Source organism: Prionailurus bengalensis, chromosome D1, assembly GCF_016509475.1.
Source record: "Prionailurus bengalensis isolate Pbe53 chromosome D1, Fcat_Pben_1.1_paternal_pri, whole genome shotgun sequence".
NCBI classification, from domain to species: domain Eukaryota; kingdom Metazoa; phylum Chordata; class Mammalia; order Carnivora; family Felidae; genus Prionailurus; species Prionailurus bengalensis.
This window is the reverse complement of record NC_057346.1, coordinates 101,977,551-101,999,705: the sequence shown is the minus strand read 5'-3', so window position 1 is coordinate 101,999,705 and position 22,155 is coordinate 101,977,551. Positions and strand designations below refer to the sequence as shown.

Sequence of the window (22,155 nt, the reverse complement as noted above, 5' to 3'; positions counted from 1 at the left end):
AATACTTGTTTTCCCTACTGGGACCTTCTTATCCTACATGTGCCCTTATTTTCCAAGGAGAACATGAATACAGTGCTCCCACACTCAACAGACCTCTCAAGGCACTTATGGCTAGTTGCTCATGCTGCTGGAATTTTGCCTTGGTTGCCCATTAATGGACTTAATCACCTTTTTTTTCTGATCCTTTGACTCCCTCTGAGCCGAACTCATATCAAAAGTAAACATTTGTTTTTGTAGTTATTTGATTGACGTTTGTCTCCTCTTCCAGACTGTTCAGCCCTATCAGGCAGGGAATGTGTTTGTTTTAGCTCACAACATGAAGCAGACAGTAGACATTATACATTTGAATTTTTGAGTGAAAAAAAAAACACAAATCTATGACATTACAGTTGACAGTTTAAGTGGTTTTGGATTATTTTGCTTTATACATGATTAACCCAACATAGAGCTATATTCTTGAACTGTGACAACAACCATAATTATCATGTTGTTTTAAGCTACCCCTGCCTGTCCCCCAGCACTTTGTAAAGTCTCCATATCCCCAAAACTTCAGAGAAACTTTGGAAAGTACAGCTTTGCTTAGGGAATTTCGGGATAGGTCTACATTTTTGCTTTGATAGTGTTAGCAAGGGGAGTATAGCTTTCTAAAAGGTACTCTTGATCCACAGATTTACATAGCAAAAAATGGCATCTTTTCAAAGGGCATGATAATTGGGTCATACCAGGGAATGGCCAGTAGTGAACTAGTGGTAGTCAGAGGCAGAGTGAGGAGTGATGGTTAGCAGACTAAATACAGTTGGGGACAGGCTTTTGCACAAAATGATATGGGGATGGACAAAAAATTTACTTCACCCTCTTCCTTGCCCCTTTCTTGGTCCTCCACCAGCATACAAAGCAGAAACACTTTTGAAAGAAACTGTTGATTCTTACTATCAGTGGAACAGGAAGGGCTCTCAGTGTCCTACACCTAAACAGTTGGAATTTACTAGAAATCTAAATTCTACTCCTTTAAATATTTCATCTTAGTAAAGACGGTATTAAAAATGGAATTCATGTACAAAATAATTTCACTCCCATAAAGGATGATAAAAATGAACTTACTCCATCAAAAGACTGAAAAGATTATAAAAATAATATATCTACATGTGGCATTACCCCAAGTCAGACACTGCCCCGAGTCATTTTTTAAAGTTTGTTAGAAGCAGGATATAACATTTGTCAATTAACTTCCTCAAGGCATTTTTCACCTCTTTGTTCCTCAAGCTATAGATCATTGGGTTCAGCATAGGAATTACAATTGTGTAGAACACAGAGGCCATTTTGTCTGTGTCAAGGGAATGGTTTGATTTTGGCTGCAGATACATGAAGATCAGAGTCCCATAGAATATAGTCACAGCAGTCAGATGAGACGCACAGGTTGAGAAAGCTCTGAACCTTCCTTCTGTAGACTGGATTTTCAAGATGGCAGCCACGATGTATAAGTAAGAAACAAGAACAGTGGTCAAAGAGCTGATCATGTTGAAACCCGCAAAGATGAAAATCAAGATTTCTTTGAGACTGGTGTCTGAGCAGGCGAGGGCCATCAAAGGGACATCATCACAATAAAAGTGATTGATGATATTTGGGCCACAATAAATCAGTTGGAAAGTAACGGCTGTGTGGAGCAAAGCAACAGAAAAGCTGTATAAGTAGAGGCCTGTTACTAGTTGCATACACACTTTTGGGGACATGCTCACCATGTAGAGAAGAGGATTGCAGATGGCCACATAGCGGTCATAAGCCATCACTGCAAGAAGGAGCATCTCTGAAATCAAGAAGTTCAGGAAAAAGCCCAACTGTGTTGCACATGCATAGAAAGATATAGACCTGCGCTTGGTCAGGAGGGTCTGCAGGAACTTGGGGGCTACTGACGAAGAGTAACAGAGGTCTACAAAGGCCAGATTGCTGAGAAAAAAGTACATGGGTGTGTGAAGTCGAGAATCCAATCGTATTAATGAAATCATCCCAAGGTTCCCTACCAAAGTTAGAGTATATACTACTGAAATGAGAAAAAAGAGAGTGATTTCAATCTCTCTATGGACAGAAAAGCCCAAAAGAATGAATTCTGTCACCCTGGTGTTATTCCTTTCAACCATTTATTCCAGTCTCTTGGCTGCTGAAAAAAGACAAAATAGAGTCAGAGACAAGTTATTAGGTCAAGGAATTGTCACCAGATGCCAAATCTTATGTTTTAGCTTCAGAAATTATAGTTCACTGAGGTGGAATATGAGAACAAGTAAACACATCCCATTTCAAACTCTCCTTTCTAGCTATCATAATTTTATGAGGCCAAAGAATGAGGGCCAATAAAAAAAATCAATTGATGGCTATGTAGTAAAAATAACAAAGAAAAAAATTATATGTATGTATGTAGGTAGGTAGGTATGTATTTAATATGGTGAGAATTTTTTATCTTTCACTTTCTTCCCAAAATTAAAGTTAGCATTCACAGTCTCAGAGGTGGAAAGAGGCATATAACTCCCAATAACCACACCACATAGGTTATGATAACCATAGATGAGTCACATACAAAGAAATAAGATTAATTCTTTAATTCTAATGGGCCTTCCTTCAATTTTTGGTCTCATAAAATTATGATAGCTAGAAAGGAGATTTGAAATGGGATGTGTTTATTTCTTCTCATATTTCACCTCAATGAACTGTACATTCTGAAGCTAAAACACACAAAAGTGTGGGAAATAGAATAATCTCCTTTCCTCCCCAAACACATTAACCCAAGAGAAGCTTTTTTTTTAACAGTTTTGTATGAGTAGTCAGAAAAATAGCCTTTCAAATTTTATCTTCTTCATTTATTAATTCAGCTTAATACTGTAAATGATACCTAATACATTCTTCAGATTAAATGTATATGTATGCATACACGCATATATATACACACAAATACATTTATGCATTCATACAGACATATATGTAATGTGTACAGATGTAGATAAACACACATATATGTATGCCTACAAGCACACACAACACATACATGCCTGCATACATAAAATCTGACATGAAAACAGTTTTCTGTCTCATCCATTTACTTTCTCCTCCATAGAAGCAAAACTCACCTTGTGAGAGGTGTTTTTGAGAGAGAATTTTGTTTTTGAGAGAGAATTTTTGAATACTTTGCCTTTCTGAGCTGGAGTCTTACCACAGCTGTTAGTGCTAGAGTTCCCCGTTCTAGATGTGGAACAAAAGGAAAAGTGGAAAGGGCACCTGGGTGGCTCAGTCGATTAAGCGTCCAACTCTTGATTTTGGCTCAGGACATGATCTCATGGCTCATGAGATTGAGCCCGCATTGCGGGGCCTGCTTGGGATTCTCTCTCTCCCTTTCTCCTTGCACATCCCCTCCCTCCATAAACAAACAAACAAACACAGAAACAAATTTTAAAAAAAGGAAAAGAGAAAGTACAGATGTGGACAGATATGGTCAGCATTCCCCACTTCGAGACATGGGATGCCTTTGATGTTTGAGAGGTGTAAGTTTTGGTATTGGGTTACTTTTCTTTGCACACACATACTGGAATCAGGCTGATTTTCTTTCCTTGTACATCCATTAAAAAAAGGGGGGACCTTCAAAACCCACACTTCCATCAATTTCAAATTTTGAAAAGGTCTGCTCCCATTTTTATGTATTACCTTCACTTATGAAGGTCTTTTTGATACACATTTTTTTTTTTCTCCTGAGAGAAAGGCAACTCTCACCTACAAATGCTTGTCTTCTACAGGCACTGGCTTCTGAAATTTTATCATCAGATAAAACATGTTTTCTTTTAAAGGAAGCCTGAGTCTCAGGGAGCTATTGAGGGGGATAAATAAATAAATAAATTTATTTTGGGAGTGTTAGGAGGGTTATTTCACTCATTCTTGTGTATAAATGCCAGCTTCATCCAGTTGGAGCAGAATTAGATAGGGTCATCCACTTTCTTTTTAGTGGGGAAAACAGGATGACTTGGGGAAGGAAGTCTGTGCAAATGACCAACTGTACCTATTTAACCTACCTAGTTGTAGAAAAAAATGTTCCCCTGAAGGTTTTCGCAGAAGCCTCCTTTCAGTGATGCTCAGATAGGAAGGGTATGTGAATGTGTGATATAGGCCTTTAGACAACAGTCTTTATTCCCTAGAGAGTTAATTCCCAGTTTTCCCCAGACATGACTGCCCTAGGGTCACTGACCCTCCAGGGGACAACTACGATTAGAAAGTTCTAATTAGAAAAAGATTAGTCCATAAAAACAAAGTTAGCATTAGTTCATATTCAAACTAGAATGATCTCACCATGAAATCACTAGTCTTTGGTTACCTATGTCCAATCTAATTTGTATAAACAAAACAAAGAAAATCAAAACCAAATGGCAAGCAGTTGAAAGCTCACCACCATTTCCGAAATGTTTTCATCATTTATTTATAATTCCCTTCCTGTCCCTGTGACCTTAGAGGGATTCTGACTTGATCATTTGTCTTATCTAACTGAATGTGTTTTACACCCAGATGTTTTAAGTGTTTAAGCAAACAATTCTGTTTATTTTTTCTTTGCTGAGCGTAGGCATTGAAATAATAACAAACCCTCTTTATTTATATTTTGGGGAGTTGACATTTAATTTTTTAAGGTCATGTAGCATTAATTAGTTGATGACCTGAGGCAAGAACCTGAGCTAATAGGTTGTCCAAATAGCTAATTGCCCTGATGTTATTTAATTGAATAATCCATGTCTTTCTTATTAATTTACAATTTGAAAATATCATTTTATTTACTAAAACAATGAAATAAAATCAACCAGCTTCTGATTATAGTAAAGACCTTAGAGTTTTAGAAACCTATCAAAAATATTTCATATATACTTTCTTTGAAAAAAAAAGAAAAAAGAAAATCTTTTGCATAATGTAAAGTACATGCATATATATGCTGATTGTGAAATTTTATATATAGGAAGATATACATACAAATACAAAAAAACACATGTCGGGGTGTCTGGGTGGCTCAGTTGGTTAAGGGGCTGACTTTGGCTCAGGTCATGATCTCATGGTTCGTGGGTTCAAGCTCTGCATGGGGTTCTGCACTGACAGCTCAGAGCCTGGAGCCTGCTTCGGATTCTGTCTCCCTCTCTCTCTGCCCCTCCCCCACTCATGCTTGCTCTCTCTCTCTCTCTCTTTCTCTCTCTCAAAAATAAATAAGCATAAAAAATTTTTTTTAGTAAAAGAAAATGTCACATATAAATATATATCATCTACCAGAGGTAACTGTTCTTCAAGTTTAGGGAGACTTTTGCTTTACTTTTTTCTTTATATTTTTATGTATTTTACTAAATTGGACTCATAGAGTGCATGACAATTTACTACATATAATTACCATTTTTTACCAGCAGTGCATCAAGATTTTACATACTATTCAAATTTCTTCCCAAAGCATGTTTTCTGCTATATATATATATATATATATATAAAACACTTATATATATATATAACACTTATATATATATATATATATAACACTTCCTATTTATACAGTTTATGATTTTTAATTAGTAAAATAATAATTCTTTTATTCAAAATTTGTTTAGAATGATCCAGTATTTTAGGGTAGAATGATAAAAAATAGAAATGCTGAATAACAGGATATGTCTAGTTTAAAACTTTTTGCTTATTGCTGTTTTTTTTTTCTTTTTCCTGGCAGTGTTCCTTAAAGAGCTGTTTGTGTTTACACATTGCCTGCAATTTATATCCTCCTACTTCTCTCCAAATCATTCCAGTAGACTTTCACCCGTTATTCTTTCCAAAATCCCCTTAACAAGAGTATATTATGTAGTTAACAACTTTTATCAACAATATTTGCCAAATTAATGATTCCTGGATTAGCTTTCTTCACTTGGTTTCCCATATCCTCTGATATTCCTCCTGGATGTTCTTTCTCTGGCTGGTTGGTTCCTCCTTGTCACCTTCACCTCTCTGTGTTGGCAAGTCACAAGTTCAGTTCTTTGCCATTTTGTCTGTTTATATCTATACATTTTCCTTTACTTGCCAATTTCACTCAGCCTTATTCCATCTAAGAGTGTCCGTATGTCAGTGACTCCCAGTGTGAGTCTTCACCCCAGTACACTCCTCTGATTTCTAGATTCAAACATTCAGCAGCCTACTTGACATCTTTACTTGGATGTGTACGAGCATCTTGGGTTTATTGTCCAAAACTGAGTTCCACCACAAGACTTCTCCTCTATAGCTCTTCTTATTTCAACTCTCTCTCTCTCTCTCTCTCTCTCTCTCTCTCTCTCTCACTCTCTAGCTGCTCCAGGCAAAAATCCTTGGAGTGATCCTTGACTCCTCTTGCTCCTATCCTACTCCAATCTGATAGGAATTCTGGTTGCTGTTACATTCAATGTATCCAACATCTTTTTACCAACCACTGTGTTACTCTGCCCTTCCATCATCTCATCCATCACCCTTTCCCTCTACAGTTGTGTTTCAACACAGTAATTATTCTAAATAGTATCCCACGTGCTTTCATTCCCTGGCACATAATCCCGCAATGGTTGCCCATTTCACCTGGAGTAAAATCCAAAATTCTTACACGGGTGTGCAAGACTAGGAATGATCTGGCCGTTGTTGGCTTTCTGAACCTCAGCTATGTTAATCCCTATATCCCCTTCTCATCTTTCTGTCCACACTGGCTTGGAATACCCCAGGTCACACCAGCCTTAGGAATTTGTTTTTATTCCAGTATTACAGCGCTTTTAGATGCCTTACTCCTCCACTCCTTCACAGTGGTAAAGTGTGAGAACACTGGAATCAGATTATCTGGGTCTTAAACTCTTCAATCTGCCATTATAGTACTTGGTCATGTAACATCCTGGGTCTTGTTTTCATCATCTTCGAAACAAAAATAGTGGGATGCCTGGGTAATTCAGTTGGTAAGCGTCTGACTCTTAATTTTGGCTCGGATCATGGTCTTACGGTTCCTGAGTTTGAGCCCTGTGTAGGGCTCTGAACTGACAGTGTGGAGCCTGCTTGGGATTCTCTCTCTCCCCAAACAAATAAATAAATGTAATGGTAATAGTAGTTGCCTCAACTGCTGCTTGAGAATTAAATGAATAAAAGTGTGAAAAGACCTAGAATCGTGTTTGGATTAGCATATGTGCTTTATAAACATTGACACGACTACTGCTGCCTTTCTTCAATTTACTTTATTTTTCTCAATATCATGTATCACCATACAATATTTTTACTTGGTTAGTTTGTCATCTCTTTGTTATTTATTGTGTGGGCAGATTCGGGTCTCTTTATCTGTAGTTCCTGATACTAACTAGAAACTCAATAAATTTGATTCCCAACACTGCTGTATTGTTTCTGCACTAACATTAATAATTACATATATATATAATATATATATATTATATATATCACTTTGCCTGATTCACTCCTTAAAAACGGTGTTTTCTCTTTTATGATTAAATAAATATGGATTAAAACCTTGAATTGCACCTGCAAGTATTCTGCAGGACAAGCAAACGTTTCTAATAAATTTTAATTTGATAAATAAGCGATGTCATGTGATACAAGTAGTACGTGATGCCGAATGTCACATGATCACAACTGAGCCAATGGTTCTCGAAATTCTCTTTGATATACAAGTGCTTTGGATTATAAGCTCGTTTCTGGAACAAGTTGTGCTCACAAATCGAGGTTTTACTCTATATTTATTTATTTATTTAATCATTGGTAAAATGTAAATTAGTCATTTATATTTTAAATATTTAATAATATGTAAATATTAGAAATTTATATCTTACCAGAGTAAAATCCAATTACTTACCAATAAGATCCATTATTTAATCTAATGATTAAATAAATATAATAAAAGAGGAAACACCATTTTAAAATTATAAGCTTGCCACTTCTGGGATCAAGTTGCCAAAAATTTTCTGAGAGATTTATTTATATTGTTCAATAATTCTTTATTAGGTCCCTATTTTTGTCAGGAACTACAGAAAAAGAAAAAACAGCTAAAACAAGACTTCTGTTTTGTTCTTTTTTCCTTGTATTTTTAATCCCTAACTCAATTTACATAAGCCTTTTTTTTCTTTACCCAGTTTGGCACTTAATAAATAATCTTCCACATGTCTTTCTTTTTTTTTTTCAGTTTTTATTTAAATACACACACTTATGCTGTTATTCCCCTGATACTTGTATTTTTTATTATTTTTATTTTTTAGAGAGAGAGCATGCGTGTGTGCAAGAGGGGAGAGAGGAGCAAAGAGAGAGAGAGAGAGGGTCTTAAGCAGCCTCCACCCTCAGCGCCCTCAGGCTCAATCCCATGACCCTGGGATCATGACCTGAGCCAAATTCAAGAGTCAGATACTTAACCAACTGAACCACCCAGGTCAGGTGCCCCTTGCCTGATACTTTTAAAGCACAAATTTGATTTCTTCCTCCAAGCACGTTTATTTGTTTTTCATGGAGTGACAGTTTGATACCTTTTAATATAATGTTTGCATTGATGAGGTTTTTGGGTCCTGTTCTGTTTCTAGAAAATGATCAGACATAGCCCTGAGTATCTTCTTATAGCTCAGCCTATAATGCACATTCAGAAGGTTTGCAGAAACCAAGGCTTCACCTAATTATTGCAGCTCAGAGACGGTCACTTGCATCCCAAGTGTGCACGTGTCTCATATCCCACACTTCACCGCTAGTATGCATGTTTTCTATTTCATATTTCTATCTTCTCTTCTTTTGAGTAGGCTTTTGCCTCGTGGACTCTTGGCTTTCTTTGTTCACTGAAGGATTTAATAGCCACTATTTTCCTTCAGTGCATTCTAGCAGGACTGTCTGGTCACAGCACATGTCAAAATGGTAATTGTGAAAAAAGTAATAGTTTGACACGGAACTTGAACGATTTCCATTACTGATTATGTTTCCAAGTTACATGTTCCTGGTGACTATGCAGTATCTTGACAGGATCGAGAAGTTCCAGAGGGCCTATTGCCCTCCCTACTACAGAATATGAAAGTGATTAGTTAGCATTTCCATTTTTACTCAGGCTACAAAGGTTCTGCATATCTGAGAAGTCAAGAAAAATGTCAGCTTCTGTCACCACCATTGTTCATCTGGTGATTTTAATTCAATAATTGGTGGTCATTAAGAAAAAAAACCAAGTCAGAGTTTGCTTCAGCGTTGATGATGAAACTGTCTCTCTGTGTCTTATTATAAAACTCTTGGTTGCAATCAATTCCCTACGGGCATTGCTTCAAGTAGACTACTTGCTAATCAGTTTCAAGGGGCCTTATTAAAATGACTAGGTTTCAGCTTTTTCATGGGGACGTTTTAATTGAAACCCACCTCAGCAAACTTAAAGTTTCAGCCTAGGATGAATGAATCTACAGTTTAGTGTGAGTGTGTGAAATTAATCATCTGATTCCTCAGGGATGGCCATTTCCTCTACCTTAAACCACCCTCCTCCGGGAGACAAAGTAGTGTAGGGGGAAGAAAAGGGGATGTGAAGCCAGATCTACGTTTGCACACAGGCCCTTCTACTACCTACCTGTGTGCTCTTGGGAAGGAAATAAATTCTGAGCCTAAATTAAGAAATGAAAATACTAACTTGTCGCACAGGGCTACTTTGGGGCGTTAACTCTAATGGCTATTAAATTGCTTTGCAAACTGCAAGTTGGTGATGTTGCAATGGTTATGAGTAGCATGATAATGATCATAATAATAACAGTGATGAGAATTTGTTGGTGCTTATTATGTGCCTGGCAAGGTACTAAAAAGGTCCACATACATAGTGATCAAAAAGAAACTCTTATTCTCCCCCAAACAAGAATCTCATTCAAACAATGGATTTTGCCTCACTCCCAGGGAATAGTAAACTATCAATCACACTCCTAAATTCTCTCATTTTTCGAGGTGTACACATCAGCTTCAACATGTCGTTTTCTTTTTTATTTATTTCAAATTCCACAAGTTTTAATGTTTCTACATACCAGGCCCTTTCAAATTCATTGCATGTAATTCCATAATGTTAAGCCATTATGTTTTTTTTTTTTTGAGGGAGCTTTTGAAATGCATCTGATATATCAATCTTGTATAGAAGGCATTTCTATCGTGTCTGTTATGAGGTTCAGGCAAAACTGTTTAGTATGATTTACAATGCTGTGTGTTCATGGCCCTGGCTGTCTTTTCTAATTTCCCCTGCTTTTTCTTTCTCACTGTCCACTATAAAATGCCTATCCTTCTTTGACTGTGGCTACACATCTTGTCTCTGCATATCCTGCGTCACTGAAATACTTTCCCACAGCTTTTCCTCTCTGTAATGGCTAATACCTTCTCACCTTCCTAGTACAACGTCACAGTTAACATCTCGGTAAAATTTTCAGGCAATTCACAATTTTCTCTTTACCTGATTCTCCCCAAAGGGGGAAGAATGTTGAATGATCATTTTGCAGGATACTCCGTTTCTTCTTTATGTCACTATTGTATTTTTCATGCTACATTATAATATAGATTTCCCATGTCTGTCTCTCTCATTGGACTCTAAGCTACTTGGAAAATAATATAAAAAATAAATAATTTTAATAATTTTTAGTAAATAATGGAACTATTAGAAAAAATGATCTAAGAGAAAAGAAACAACATCGGAGATTATTATTTCTAAGGCAAAAATTGTATTTCCTTAGTGATTTTTTATTTGAATATTGTTAATGTATGTATTAGTCTAATACACACATACATAATACACCTCACAATATTGTTCATAAATCTTTTCCTATTGTGTTTTTCACATTTCTAGTATATAAAGGTGCTATTTCTGGTGAAATTTTATTATTCCGATTCACTGATTTCCTTGGTTTTTGCTGATCACGTTATTTGTGAAACATATTTTTATTTCTTTCTTTAAAAAAAAAATCTATGTCTGCTATCTTCCCATTCTACAGATTTTTTGGCCTCTGTGATAATACTTCAAAGAGACAGAGAGAGTGTGAGTGGGGGAGGGGTAGACAGAGGGATGGAGAGAATCTCAAGCTGGTTAGATGCTCTCAGTGCAGAGCCCCATAAGGGGCTCAAGCCCATGAACTTGAGATCATGACCTGAGCTGAAATCAAGAGTTGGAAGCTTAACCAATTGAGCCACCCAGGCACCCCTATGATCATATTTTTTATTTTATTTTATTTTATTTATTTTATTTATTTTATTTTTTTTCAACGTTTTTTTTTTTTTAAATTTTATTTTTGGGACAGAGACAGAGCATGGACGGGGGAGGGGCAGAGAGAGAGGGAGACACAGAATCGGAAACAGGCTCCAGGCTCCGAGCCATCAACCGGGAGCCTGACGCGGGACTCGAACTCACGGAGCGCGAGATCGTGACCTGGCTGAAGTTGGACACTTAACCGACTGCACCACCCAGGCGCCCCCCTATGATCATATTTTTAATAGATGTGTACTGATATTTTAACCCTCCCAACTAATATGACTACTTACAATTTTTAAAACATTTTTCTCCTTTCAGTAAATGGACTAATTATTATTAATAACCATTTTTATTATGGACATTTTCAAACATATACAGAATGAGAAGATTTGATACAATAATCCTTACCCCAATAACAATTGTCCAGCTTCAGTGTCTCCATTCATGATAAGGTATATATATATATATATATATATATATATATATATGAAATGTTTATTTTTGAGAGAGAGAGAGTGAGGGTGGGCAGAGAGAGAGGGGACAGAGGATCTGAAGTGGGCTTTGCGAGGCCAATATGGGGCTTGAACTCACCAACCATGAGATCATTACCTGAGTCAAAGTCAGCCGCTTAACTGGCTGAGCCACCCAGGTGCCCAATGGTCAGGTATATGTTATCCATACTTCTTACTTACCTCATACATTAGCCCCCAAAGTTATTTGGAAATAAATACATCTTTATTTCCAAATAAATAAATCTTTATTTCCAAATAAATAAATCCCAGAATTCACTCCATTTCATCTGTCAGTGTGCTCCAGGCAAAGATCACCAGGAACAATCTCTGGTCAAAGTTGTGTTACTTTTGTGTGTTTTAACAATGGACGTTGTACACCACGGGAATCAAGCTTGCTGTGGGATTGCACTCTGTGAGGTTATTTAGAGTAGGGTTCAAGAAAGCATGGTGGCACTCTGGATTGGGTATTGTCATGGAGTGACACGTTTTTATGATTTGATACGTTAATAGTTCCTATACAGAACACGGACAAATTGGAGTAGGGATAAAGCTTTAATTGGTAATGAAGCAACAGTCCCTTACAGTAGCCAGAGGAAAAGAATGTTGGACCATTTTTGTGGTCTAGGCAGTGTTCTTGATTTTGTCTAGATCTCTGACACTATTACTGAGTGACCCTGTTTTTGTCTTGTTTCATTACTGTTACCAAGTAAACTTTTCTCATGTTGGTGTTTGTGATATTATTGGTATTATTGATATTAATTTATTAGCAATATTATTATCAATAATATTATTGATATGATAGTACAGCTTAACTTTTAGTACCAGATCAGGGCCCACCTGGCAGTTGTCAAGAGATGTTTTTTCTTCCTCATATCTATACAGATCTCACTTAAGATAAATAATTTTGATTACATGGATAAAATGTAAACAGTTCATATCTTAAGCAGATAGTAAAGATCCATGCACCTCACAGATCATTTCCCTATTTCTAGGAATGGTAATCGTGTCTGTTCTTTAAGTCCTGGCCGAAGTGTTTGATTTTTCCAAAGGTCTTAGAATGTACGCACTCTCACTTAAATAAATAGACGTGATCTTGCTTCCTAACAAATTCCCAAAGCATTTAGTTTTCAAAAACAACAACCACAAAATGAGCCTGATTGCAATGCAGTTAGAGAATTGTTGATCAGAATCTTGAGAACCAACCCATATAATTCAAATGAAGAGACGTCAATAAGGAAAGATTAGTGACACACCTAGAGCCTAACAACGGTGCCACCTCATCATCACCGAAAGGTCTGAAGGGACTTGGGAGACGTAGGAGCCTGATGGGATCAAGGTTGTGGATGTGGGGCTCCTGGAGGGAGCCGGACAGAGGGTTGATCTGCTGTCTGAGACATGGTGCCAAAGCGAGGAGAGAGCAGGGGCAGGGGACAAGTGCCCTGCCCTTCCTCTCCTGGTGCAGTCTCACCTCTTGTCACAACTCCCTTTTGGCTGCATCCAGTTAGAGCCAGCCCTCACCCATGACTGGGAGATGCAGTCAATCTGGTTGTGTTTAGAGCAGAGAAGGGAAGGAAGAGGAATGTCAGTTAGTGGTTACGACTCTACAGCCAGTCAAAACACGACTTTTCCACTTACTCAGCGGGTGACCTTGAGCAAGGTGCCCAATCTCTGTAGTTTGGCTCCCTCATTCTAAAATGGGAGTAATAACAGCACTTATGTCGCAGGATTGTTGTGAAAAGTAAATGTACTGCTGTATATAATTATATATAATACATAAAAATATATTTATAAAATATGTCACACACACACACACAGAGTGGAGTCTGGAGCAATAAAAGTGACCTTAAATAGGAGTTTGTGGATATTATTGTTAATGACGACTGTGACGCTCTTTTATTTGCTCTTAGGGGGAAACTGAGAGACAGAATTACTTAAGGTCGAGGAGCCTTAGTTTCCTCATCTGTTTAAATGATCATGTCAAATTAGATGACCTCAAATATTTGTATCAAGGACGATGCAAATAATTCGTTGTAAAGCCTTGAGAAATTGCAAGCAAGGGCTGGTGCTGGTAAGGATGCAGAGAAATTGCCTTGTATATGATTGGTAGGAATATAAAATGGTATCAATGCTCTTGACCACATTATAGACGTTCCTCAACAAGTGGGAACAGAACTACTGTATCATTCATCAGTCTCACTTCTGGATATGTATCCCCCCAAAATTGAAATCAATATCTGCAAGAGATATCTGAGTCCTCATGTTCCTTGCATCATTATTCACAGTAGTCACATGGTGGCAACAACTTGAATGCCCACTGATGGGTGATGAATAAAGAAAATGTGGCACGGATCTACCATGGGATATCATACAGCCTTAATAAAGAAGGGAACTTGGCATATGTGCCAACATGAATGAGCCTGGAGGACATTATGCTAAGCGTAATAAGCCAGTTACAGAAGGACGAGTACCACATTATTCTATTCTTCATATGTTAGATATGAGGTATCTGACATAGTCAGACTCATAGAAAGAGTAGAATGGTGGTTTCCAAGGAGGGGGGTGGGAGAGATAAGAGTTGAATGTTAAAGGATAGAAAAGGTCAATTATGTAAGATGAATAAGTTCTAGAGTTCTGCTGTACTACATTTTGTCTATAGCTGACAGTGCTGTATTGTGCAGTTACAATGTTGTTATGGGGTTTGATCTTATATAAAAGTGCTTTTACCATGATTAAAAAAAAGAAACAAAACTGAAAAAAGAAAGTGTGGCTTAACAAATGACAAGGAGTGAGACCATATACAATGTTTTCAGATTTCAGAGGAAATCCGACAAAGAGTTGAAAAGCGTCCGTTGTATTTACCAGTGAGATGATAGGCAGACAAGCTACAAAGAACCGGGTTCAGTGGTGGGGGGCAAAGCTGGATTGGAAGGGGCAAATGATCAGGGCAAATTGGAAGCAGTAGGCAGATTTTCCAGTGGTTTTGGCTTCTGCTATGAGTTTTGTATTATGCGCACATGTATCTAGTAACATATGATGTATATTAGACCTGAAAATGGCTTTCTAGTTTGAAATTTGGTGAGAAACTGAATTTCACCATTCATAAAAACACATTTCCCTTCTTGTATAAATTCACAAAGACAAAATCTGAAACTATGGTGAAAGCAGTTCTAGTTTTTAGGTAGGTTTTTGGGTTATTTTGGTGTCATTTATTTTTTTGTCTCCTCTTACTTTTCAAAGGAAATATCTTTTGAACACTTAATATTTACTGTAGAGTTTACTGAGTCCTTTCCATACATTAATTTATTCAATACTCACAAAATCATAAAATATGGACCATTTTTACTGAATGTTACAATTAAGGAAATTGAAGCTTAGAAAGAATTTGGACATTGTCCAAGGTCTCATAAGTGAGTTACTCAGTATTTAAGGGTTGATGTTTTCCTCTCAAAAAACTTGAATTTTTATTCAAATGAACCAGGTTTACAGTCTTTTTGTGTTGTTTCTAGTAGTATAGTCTACCTTTACCTTCATGGAAATTGTTCCTTCAGGAATACAGATAATTAAACATTTTTTGACTCCCCAATATAATTTGTCCAGCTTATCTTAATTTGAGAAAAATAGGAAAATAAATACTGCAGCTTTCTGATGTCTCCAGAGGATCAAATTTAAACCCGAAGGGATCCAGGAACTAGTAAATCACCCAAACACCTTCAGAATGAGCTCACTAAGAGCCAGGATCATGGCTAAGCAGGTGAGTCATGGAATTTGTACATGGAGTGAATTGCCAACCTTCCACTCATAACCTAGCTTCCTGTTAGGAACCTCTCCCCTTTGCAAGCTGTGGTATCTGATGGAATCCATCTGCTTTCAATATATTTTTTTAAGTTTATTTATTTGTTTTGAGAGAGAGAGAGAGAGAGACAGAAAGAGAGAGAGAGAAAGAATCCCAAGCAGGCTCCTCACTGTCAATGCAGAGCCAGACATGCAGCTGGAACTCATGAACAACAAGACCATGACCTGAGCCCAAGTCAAGAGTAGGATGCTTAACCTACCCTGAGCCATGCAGGTGCCCCAGAATCAGTATGCTTTTAGAGATGACACCTATAACATCCTAACTACATTTCTTAGTTCCATACTCTGTTTGCCAGTACTTTCTAAAGGATGTCTACTTGTACTTAAAATACTACTTTGTCTCTAATTCCCTGCCCTTCCCTCCTGCCCCCTCTCTGTCTCCCTTCTCTCTCTCTCTTTCTCTCTCTCTCTCTCTCTCACACACACTCCTTAAATGACCTCATATTGAGTTATCCAGGTCATCTAGAACCACCCTCTCCTCTACAGCAGTACTCGTAAAAGCTAGTTGTTATATGGCCAACCGAGGAGAGATATAAAGGCAGGTGGCTCTCCTGTCTAAAATTCTCTTATAAGAGTGGGTGACCAGGAATGTTTCTAAACTGAAGTAATGGTAACAATGTTTTTCTATTCTTGGAAAACACCAGATATATGGTAAAAATTTCCCTTTTAAATAAAGAATGGATACTCACTGTAATTTTTGAAACCTGAAATAAAATAGAAATCCACTAGTATTTCATTTGACTTTAAATTTTTTTTAATGTGTATTTGTTTTTGAGAAAGACAGGACATGAGTGGGGGAAGGGCAGAGAGAGAGAGGGAGACAGGATCTGAAGCAGGCTCTGGGCTCTGAGCTGTCAGCACAGAGACTGACTCCGGGCTGGAACCCAGGAACTGTGAGATCGTGACCTGAACCAAAGTCGGACCTTTAACCTGGCTTAACCAGGTGCCCCTGGTATTTCATTTTTCTAATATTCCTTCTCAGAAGAGGTGTTTGGCCTCAAGCAGGGCTTTAAGGCAGTCAGACTCACACCAAGTGCTTCCTCACCCTTTTTCATGTCGTGTCATGTCACATCACGTCACGTCACATCTTGTCATGTCATGTCATGTCATGCCATGTCAGTTGTACGTGTTTTGGGATACACAGAGGGAGCATCTTATGGCTAAAGAAGTGACAATGTCTCCAATCTGTACATCTGTATGCCCAGTACACTGATGGTGTGCAGTGTGCCTTTGCAAGATGGTCACCTCTGGGGAGGAAACCAAGCTTGGTGAAGGATGAAGGATGCTTGGCTTGGAAAAGCTATACAGACCCTTATAAAGCAGGGAGCAGGACCTGGATAAGATGAGACCCCAAGTAAATCAAGTCAATTTATTGACTAATAGAGCTGTGGATAGGAAAGAAGATGTTTCCCAATAACTATTTCCTTCTTCTTTTCACACTTTCTCTGTGCAAAGCTTGCCATTGTGTTAATTGCCAAAGCCTGTGTAGAACGTCAGAGATACATCCCTAATCCTTAATAAGCAAGGCAAAGCCTTTAAGAATTAGTATAAAGGAAATATTTAATTTGTTTTGCAACGGTGTTTTGAGAAACCGGATGGGCAAAATGGAATCTACAAAGACAGATGATGGAGAATCAAATAAATGAAGTTGCTAGTTGTTAACAAAGTAGTCAACTACCAGAAAGAAATAAAAATGATTATTACTGATTAATCTTCGTACTCAAATAACTAAAAATAAAAAGTATTTGCCTCATTATATATAGTTAAGTAAACACCTAAAATGTTTCACCAATAGTTTAAATAAGTACAAAAGATAATTTTATATTATAAATATTGGCATTGTATATTTATATATATGAATTTTTACATACATACATATATATGTCTATATAAAGTTAAATTCATTAAAAATAGTGTAATATTATTATAACCAATAATTGTCATCATCCATTGAAAACACAGAGACTCCTTTGTACAATTAGAGAGAATAGAGCATTTCTTTTTTTTTCTCTTTCAATTCATTTGTCCATTCAATTTTCACCATAATAATGTATTTTATTATATTATATAATGTAACTATTTCCCTGGTTACTTTGCTTTGCTTCTCTGAAATTCAAATATACACACACTGACTAGAATTTAATTTTTGTAATAATAGATTCTATAGCTTCTATATGTTATTGTGGTAAAATATTTCTATTTGAGTTATTATCACAATTAAATGATTAAAATCATCTATATACGTCCATTGTTGGTGGATAATTATTCAATATATATTTAATTTTCATTTGAAATTGAATTTATTAAGAACCAGGGGTATATTTATAGGTTGATCTGAAAAGAATTATCTAAATGCCCAAATGTTGGAGCCAGGAAACATAATAGGATTCCAGATGGGTGAGAGATATGCCTTTCATTTGTCAAGTGTGAGAAGTGTGGGTTTTGAAAAGGGACGATACAAACAAAAACCAAGAGTACAAGTGCCTTCTCAGGCAAATGATATTTGGAAAGGAACAGATAAAAAAAATGGAGGACCTGTAAATTAATTTTCTTCAAAGTATTCTTGCCCACATAATCCTTGGTGAGTCTTTTCACATCAGTAGAAACAGCCATACTCCAGTTTGAATTCCACTGCATTGGTGGAGTCATTAGTATTCAAACTAATTCATCATAGGCCAGGCAAACAAACCCAAAAGAGAAGTAAAACTAAGTTTCAAAGAATGGTTGATCTCTGCTGGCCATTCTAACAAATTCGTTCTTCAGGCTACTTATTCCCAAACATGTCTGTACATTGGAACCACCTAGGGGGCTTTGCAAATGCTGATGCCTGGGTACGGCCCAAATGTTCTGGTTAAATTGGTGGGGGGTACCGGGACATTGAGTTAAAAACTTCATAGGCATTTCCAATGTGCCGTAAAGTTCCAGGAAAAACCCACTTCAGGAAGGATGCAATGAAACAAGAAACAACAATGCTTCTTAAATAAATCTTTAGGTGAAATACGTCAATGATTTTGAGGACTTCCCTATTCCAGAGATGTGGAAATGACAGAAATATTAGTAATACTTTGAAATAGTGGTCGCTTCAGAACAACCTACTGAGAGTAATTGGAAGCTATGAGAAAAATAATTACTTTTGAAAAATTAGGGGGATTGATAAAATAACCCATAGAGTTCTAAAGTAGATACAAAATCATAAATGCTGAATTTTATGAGAACTTTAACAGATGCTTATAAGTAATTTTATTTCTAGGTGATTTAAGTTTCTTGAGTTAGGAATCCAAAACTCTTCCTTAATAGGCACCTCCACTGTAAACTTTGTTCTTCTAGCAGTAATGTGGTGCATAAATATTCTGATTAATAGTAAATAACCACCATACTTAATGCTTTAATTGATGCATTTTTCTTCTCAAAAGGTTCCCTCTGATTTTGTTTGACATGCACCTTGTAACCACCACAAATCCTCAAGTTAATAAAAGCAATGATATAAGAAATTCTAATGCACAGATGGACTTTGCTGTTTTATGTAAAATATTATCAAATTATAAATGGGTCTTTTCCTCTGACACCATTTTTTTCAGTGAAGGTCTCCTTTACTTATACATCTCATGGCAGTCTTATAATTATTTTCAATTAAGTTTGACATTATAACTTCACATATGGAATTGAAATAAAAGACTTTGTGAGAAAACGTTAAATGTGTTCAAGCCCTATAAGCAAGTAAGAGAGGCCTTAATTCTGAATGTTCTTGAATGAAACAGTTATTTAGCAGAATGGACAGCATTACTTGATAACATTTTCAAAGCTCAGATTCCTGCAATTTTACTTTGGCAAACTGCATAGAAAGCCCAGAACTCTTAAAAAAAATACCATTTTCATGTTTGTCTTCTCCAAGTTTGAAACATTTTGTTTGATATTACAGAAAAATGAATACATCTTCCAGATTTAAAATTCTATCCTAGTGATTAAAGCTAAAAGAGCAAGCCATGCACTTTGGGCAGCGTAGCATGATAATTCGGAATATGGGCTCTGCTTTTTTTTTAAGTTTATATTTATTTTGAGAGAGAGAGGAAGAGAGCACATGCATGCATGTGAATGAGAAGTGGGGCAGAGAAAGGGTGGCGGGGAGAGAATCCCAAGCAGACTCCACTCTGTCAGCACAGAGCCCAACACGGGGCTTGATCTCTCCAACCATGAGATCATGACCTGAGTCGACATCAAGAGTCCTCTGCTTAACCTACTGAGCCACCCAGGCACCCCCTGGGCTCTGCTTTCAAACAAACCCAGCCACACTCACATTATACCACCTACTCTGACCACAGCCATAAGCCTGGGTTTTTGCAAATGTCAATCAGGGATGTTGGGATAGAACCTTTGTCATAGCATTAGCAAGAGACTGGCATAAGTTAATTCATGTATGACAAAAAATAGAGTATCTGATAAGAACAGCCTTCAGTGGCAGCAGGTACATAATGACAGTAGAAAAAAATAAAATTTGAAATATGAAGGCAGTAGACATGATGAATTTCTCAAGGTGCCTTTCTTTATTAATATTTTGTAGTTATATTCTGTAGAATATAAAGCAAAGGACAAAACTAAATTCAAATAGGCTAATATTGAGCTTAATGAGATTAGTCCTCTTTTTAAGGCTGGTAGAACTAGAAAGAGTTGCAATTATTCTGAAGCATGCATTAAGAACCCCACCTAGCTATACATGTTTCTATTAAACTCTGCTTGCCTCTGATTATTTCCTTAGGCTATGTTGTTGATATGTCTAGAACCTAATAGAGTAAGTGCTTTGATATTTTAAGCCCTTGGAGTATACAGACACATGTTTACGGGGAAAGATGGCTATCTCCCTGTAGTTTAACAAGTTATATGATAGATTACTTAATTAATGCTAATTCTTTGGACAAGAAACATTAGAATGTTGTGAATTTTGAATTGGAAAAAAAATAATGAGTCCATAATTGCTATACAAATAAAATTGCATGTTTCTTCTATATTTCTGATTAATTTTCTTCTAGTTTCTACAGCCTCAAGTACTTAGTCTATGTAAGTGAAGGAGGGGATATAGGAAAGCAAGTAAGTCATAGTAGATTATTTTGATGTTTTTTAAGACTGTGGAAACATGCAAATATGTTGAAAAAAGTTAAAATAGCTTCATTTATGAGTTACACATTTTTGTGCTGCCATATTTATAAATACAGAGAAAAGATAGTGGCAGCAAAAATGCTGAAATGTTAGTGTTTATTGTCTCAAGTGTTTTCTTTCAGGTAGCATTACAATTTTAACCAGCACCATTCCATATTTTCTAAAATTACAAGGCAAAACAACATTTAAGAAGGCTATTGTGAGAGTAAAGGACTCCTCTCCCTGACGCAAGAGTCCTCTGCTTGTTATTCAAGATATAAGGTGTAATTTTTGCCCACAAGAAAACACAATTCAAGGCAAGACGACACTAGCGATCACCTTTTGCCAACATTGGCAGGGGCCATGAGAAGTGCCATTTTTATTCTTCAACTTGGAGTGAAATCAGTAAAATTCACTTAAATAAATGGCTGAGACCAATATCACCCATGTCACTGAATTCATTCTCCAGGGAATCACAGACCAACCAGAGCTTCAGGCCCCATGCTTTGTGGTGTTTTTCATCATCTATCTGGTCACAGTGCTGGGCAACCTGGGGTTGATAACTTTAATCAGGATTGATGCTCGACTCCACTCGCCTATGTACTATTTCCTCAGTCACTTGGCCTTTGTTGACCTTTGCTACTCCTCTGCTATCACACCAAAGATGATGGTGAATTTTGTTGTGGAAATTAACACTATTCCTTTCTATGCTTGTGCAACACAACTGGGCTGCTTTCTCACCTTCATGATCACCGAGTGTTTCCTGTTGGCTTCTATGGCCTATGATCGCTACGTGGCCATCTGTAGTCCCCTGCACTATTCAACCCTGATGTCAAAAAGACTCTGCATTCAATTAGTGGCAGTTCCATATATATACAGCTTTCTGGTTGCCCTATTCCATACCATTATCACCTTCCATCTAACTTACTGTGGCCCCAATGTAATTAACCATTTCTACTGTGATGACATTCCTCTCTTGGCTCTGTCCTGCTCAGACACACACGTGAAGGAAATTCTGATCTTTGCCTTTGCTGGTTTTGATATGATCTGCTCCTCTTCCATTGTTCTCACCTCCTACATCTTTATCATTGCTGCCATCTTAAGGATCCGCTCTACTCAGGGGCGACGCAAGGCCATTTCCACCTGTGGCTCCCATATGGTGACTGTCACTATTTTCTACGGCACCTTGATCTTTATGTACCTACAGCCCAAATCAAATCACTCCCTGGACACGGACAAAATGGCGTCTGTATTTTACACGGTGGTGATCCCGATGTTGAACCCCCTGATTTATAGTCTAAGGAACAAAGAGGTTAAAGATGCCTCAAGGAAAGCCTTGGATAAAGGTTGTGAAACCTTAAAGCTGTTAAAGTTAAGAAAATAAGCATAATGAATGCTTAATTTAATACAAGAGGGTAAATAAATCAAACTTCCTCC

At 37.1% G+C, this 22,155-nt stretch overlaps 2 protein-coding genes across 2 annotated transcripts; one reads left to right on the top strand and one right to left on the bottom strand.

Moving 5' to 3' along the window:
* Window positions 1-1,178: 1,178 nt before the first annotated feature.
* LOC122482790 (olfactory receptor 1038-like) lies at window positions 1,179-2,135 on the bottom strand. Its single transcript, XM_043579085.1, has one exon. The coding sequence runs from the start codon at window positions 2,133-2,135 to the stop codon at window positions 1,179-1,181; it is 957 nt and encodes a 318-aa protein (XP_043435020.1).
* A 19,007-nt stretch (window positions 2,136-21,142) lies between these two features.
* LOC122482789 (olfactory receptor 1038) lies at window positions 21,143-22,102 on the top strand. Its single transcript, XM_043579084.1, has one exon. It carries the CDS (start codon window positions 21,143-21,145, stop codon window positions 22,100-22,102), a length of 960 nt encoding a protein of 319 aa, XP_043435019.1.
* Window positions 22,103-22,155: the final 53 nt, after the last annotated feature.

What these genes read in the sequence shown, in the direction of transcription:
- LOC122482790 (XM_043579085.1), bottom strand. Translation starts at nt 2,135, where the DNA reads ATGGTTGAAAGGAATAACACCAGGGTGACAGAATTCATTCTTTTGGGC.
- LOC122482789 (XM_043579084.1), top strand. Translation starts at nt 21,143, where the DNA reads ATGGCTGAGACCAATATCACCCATGTCACTGAATTCATTCTCCAGGGA.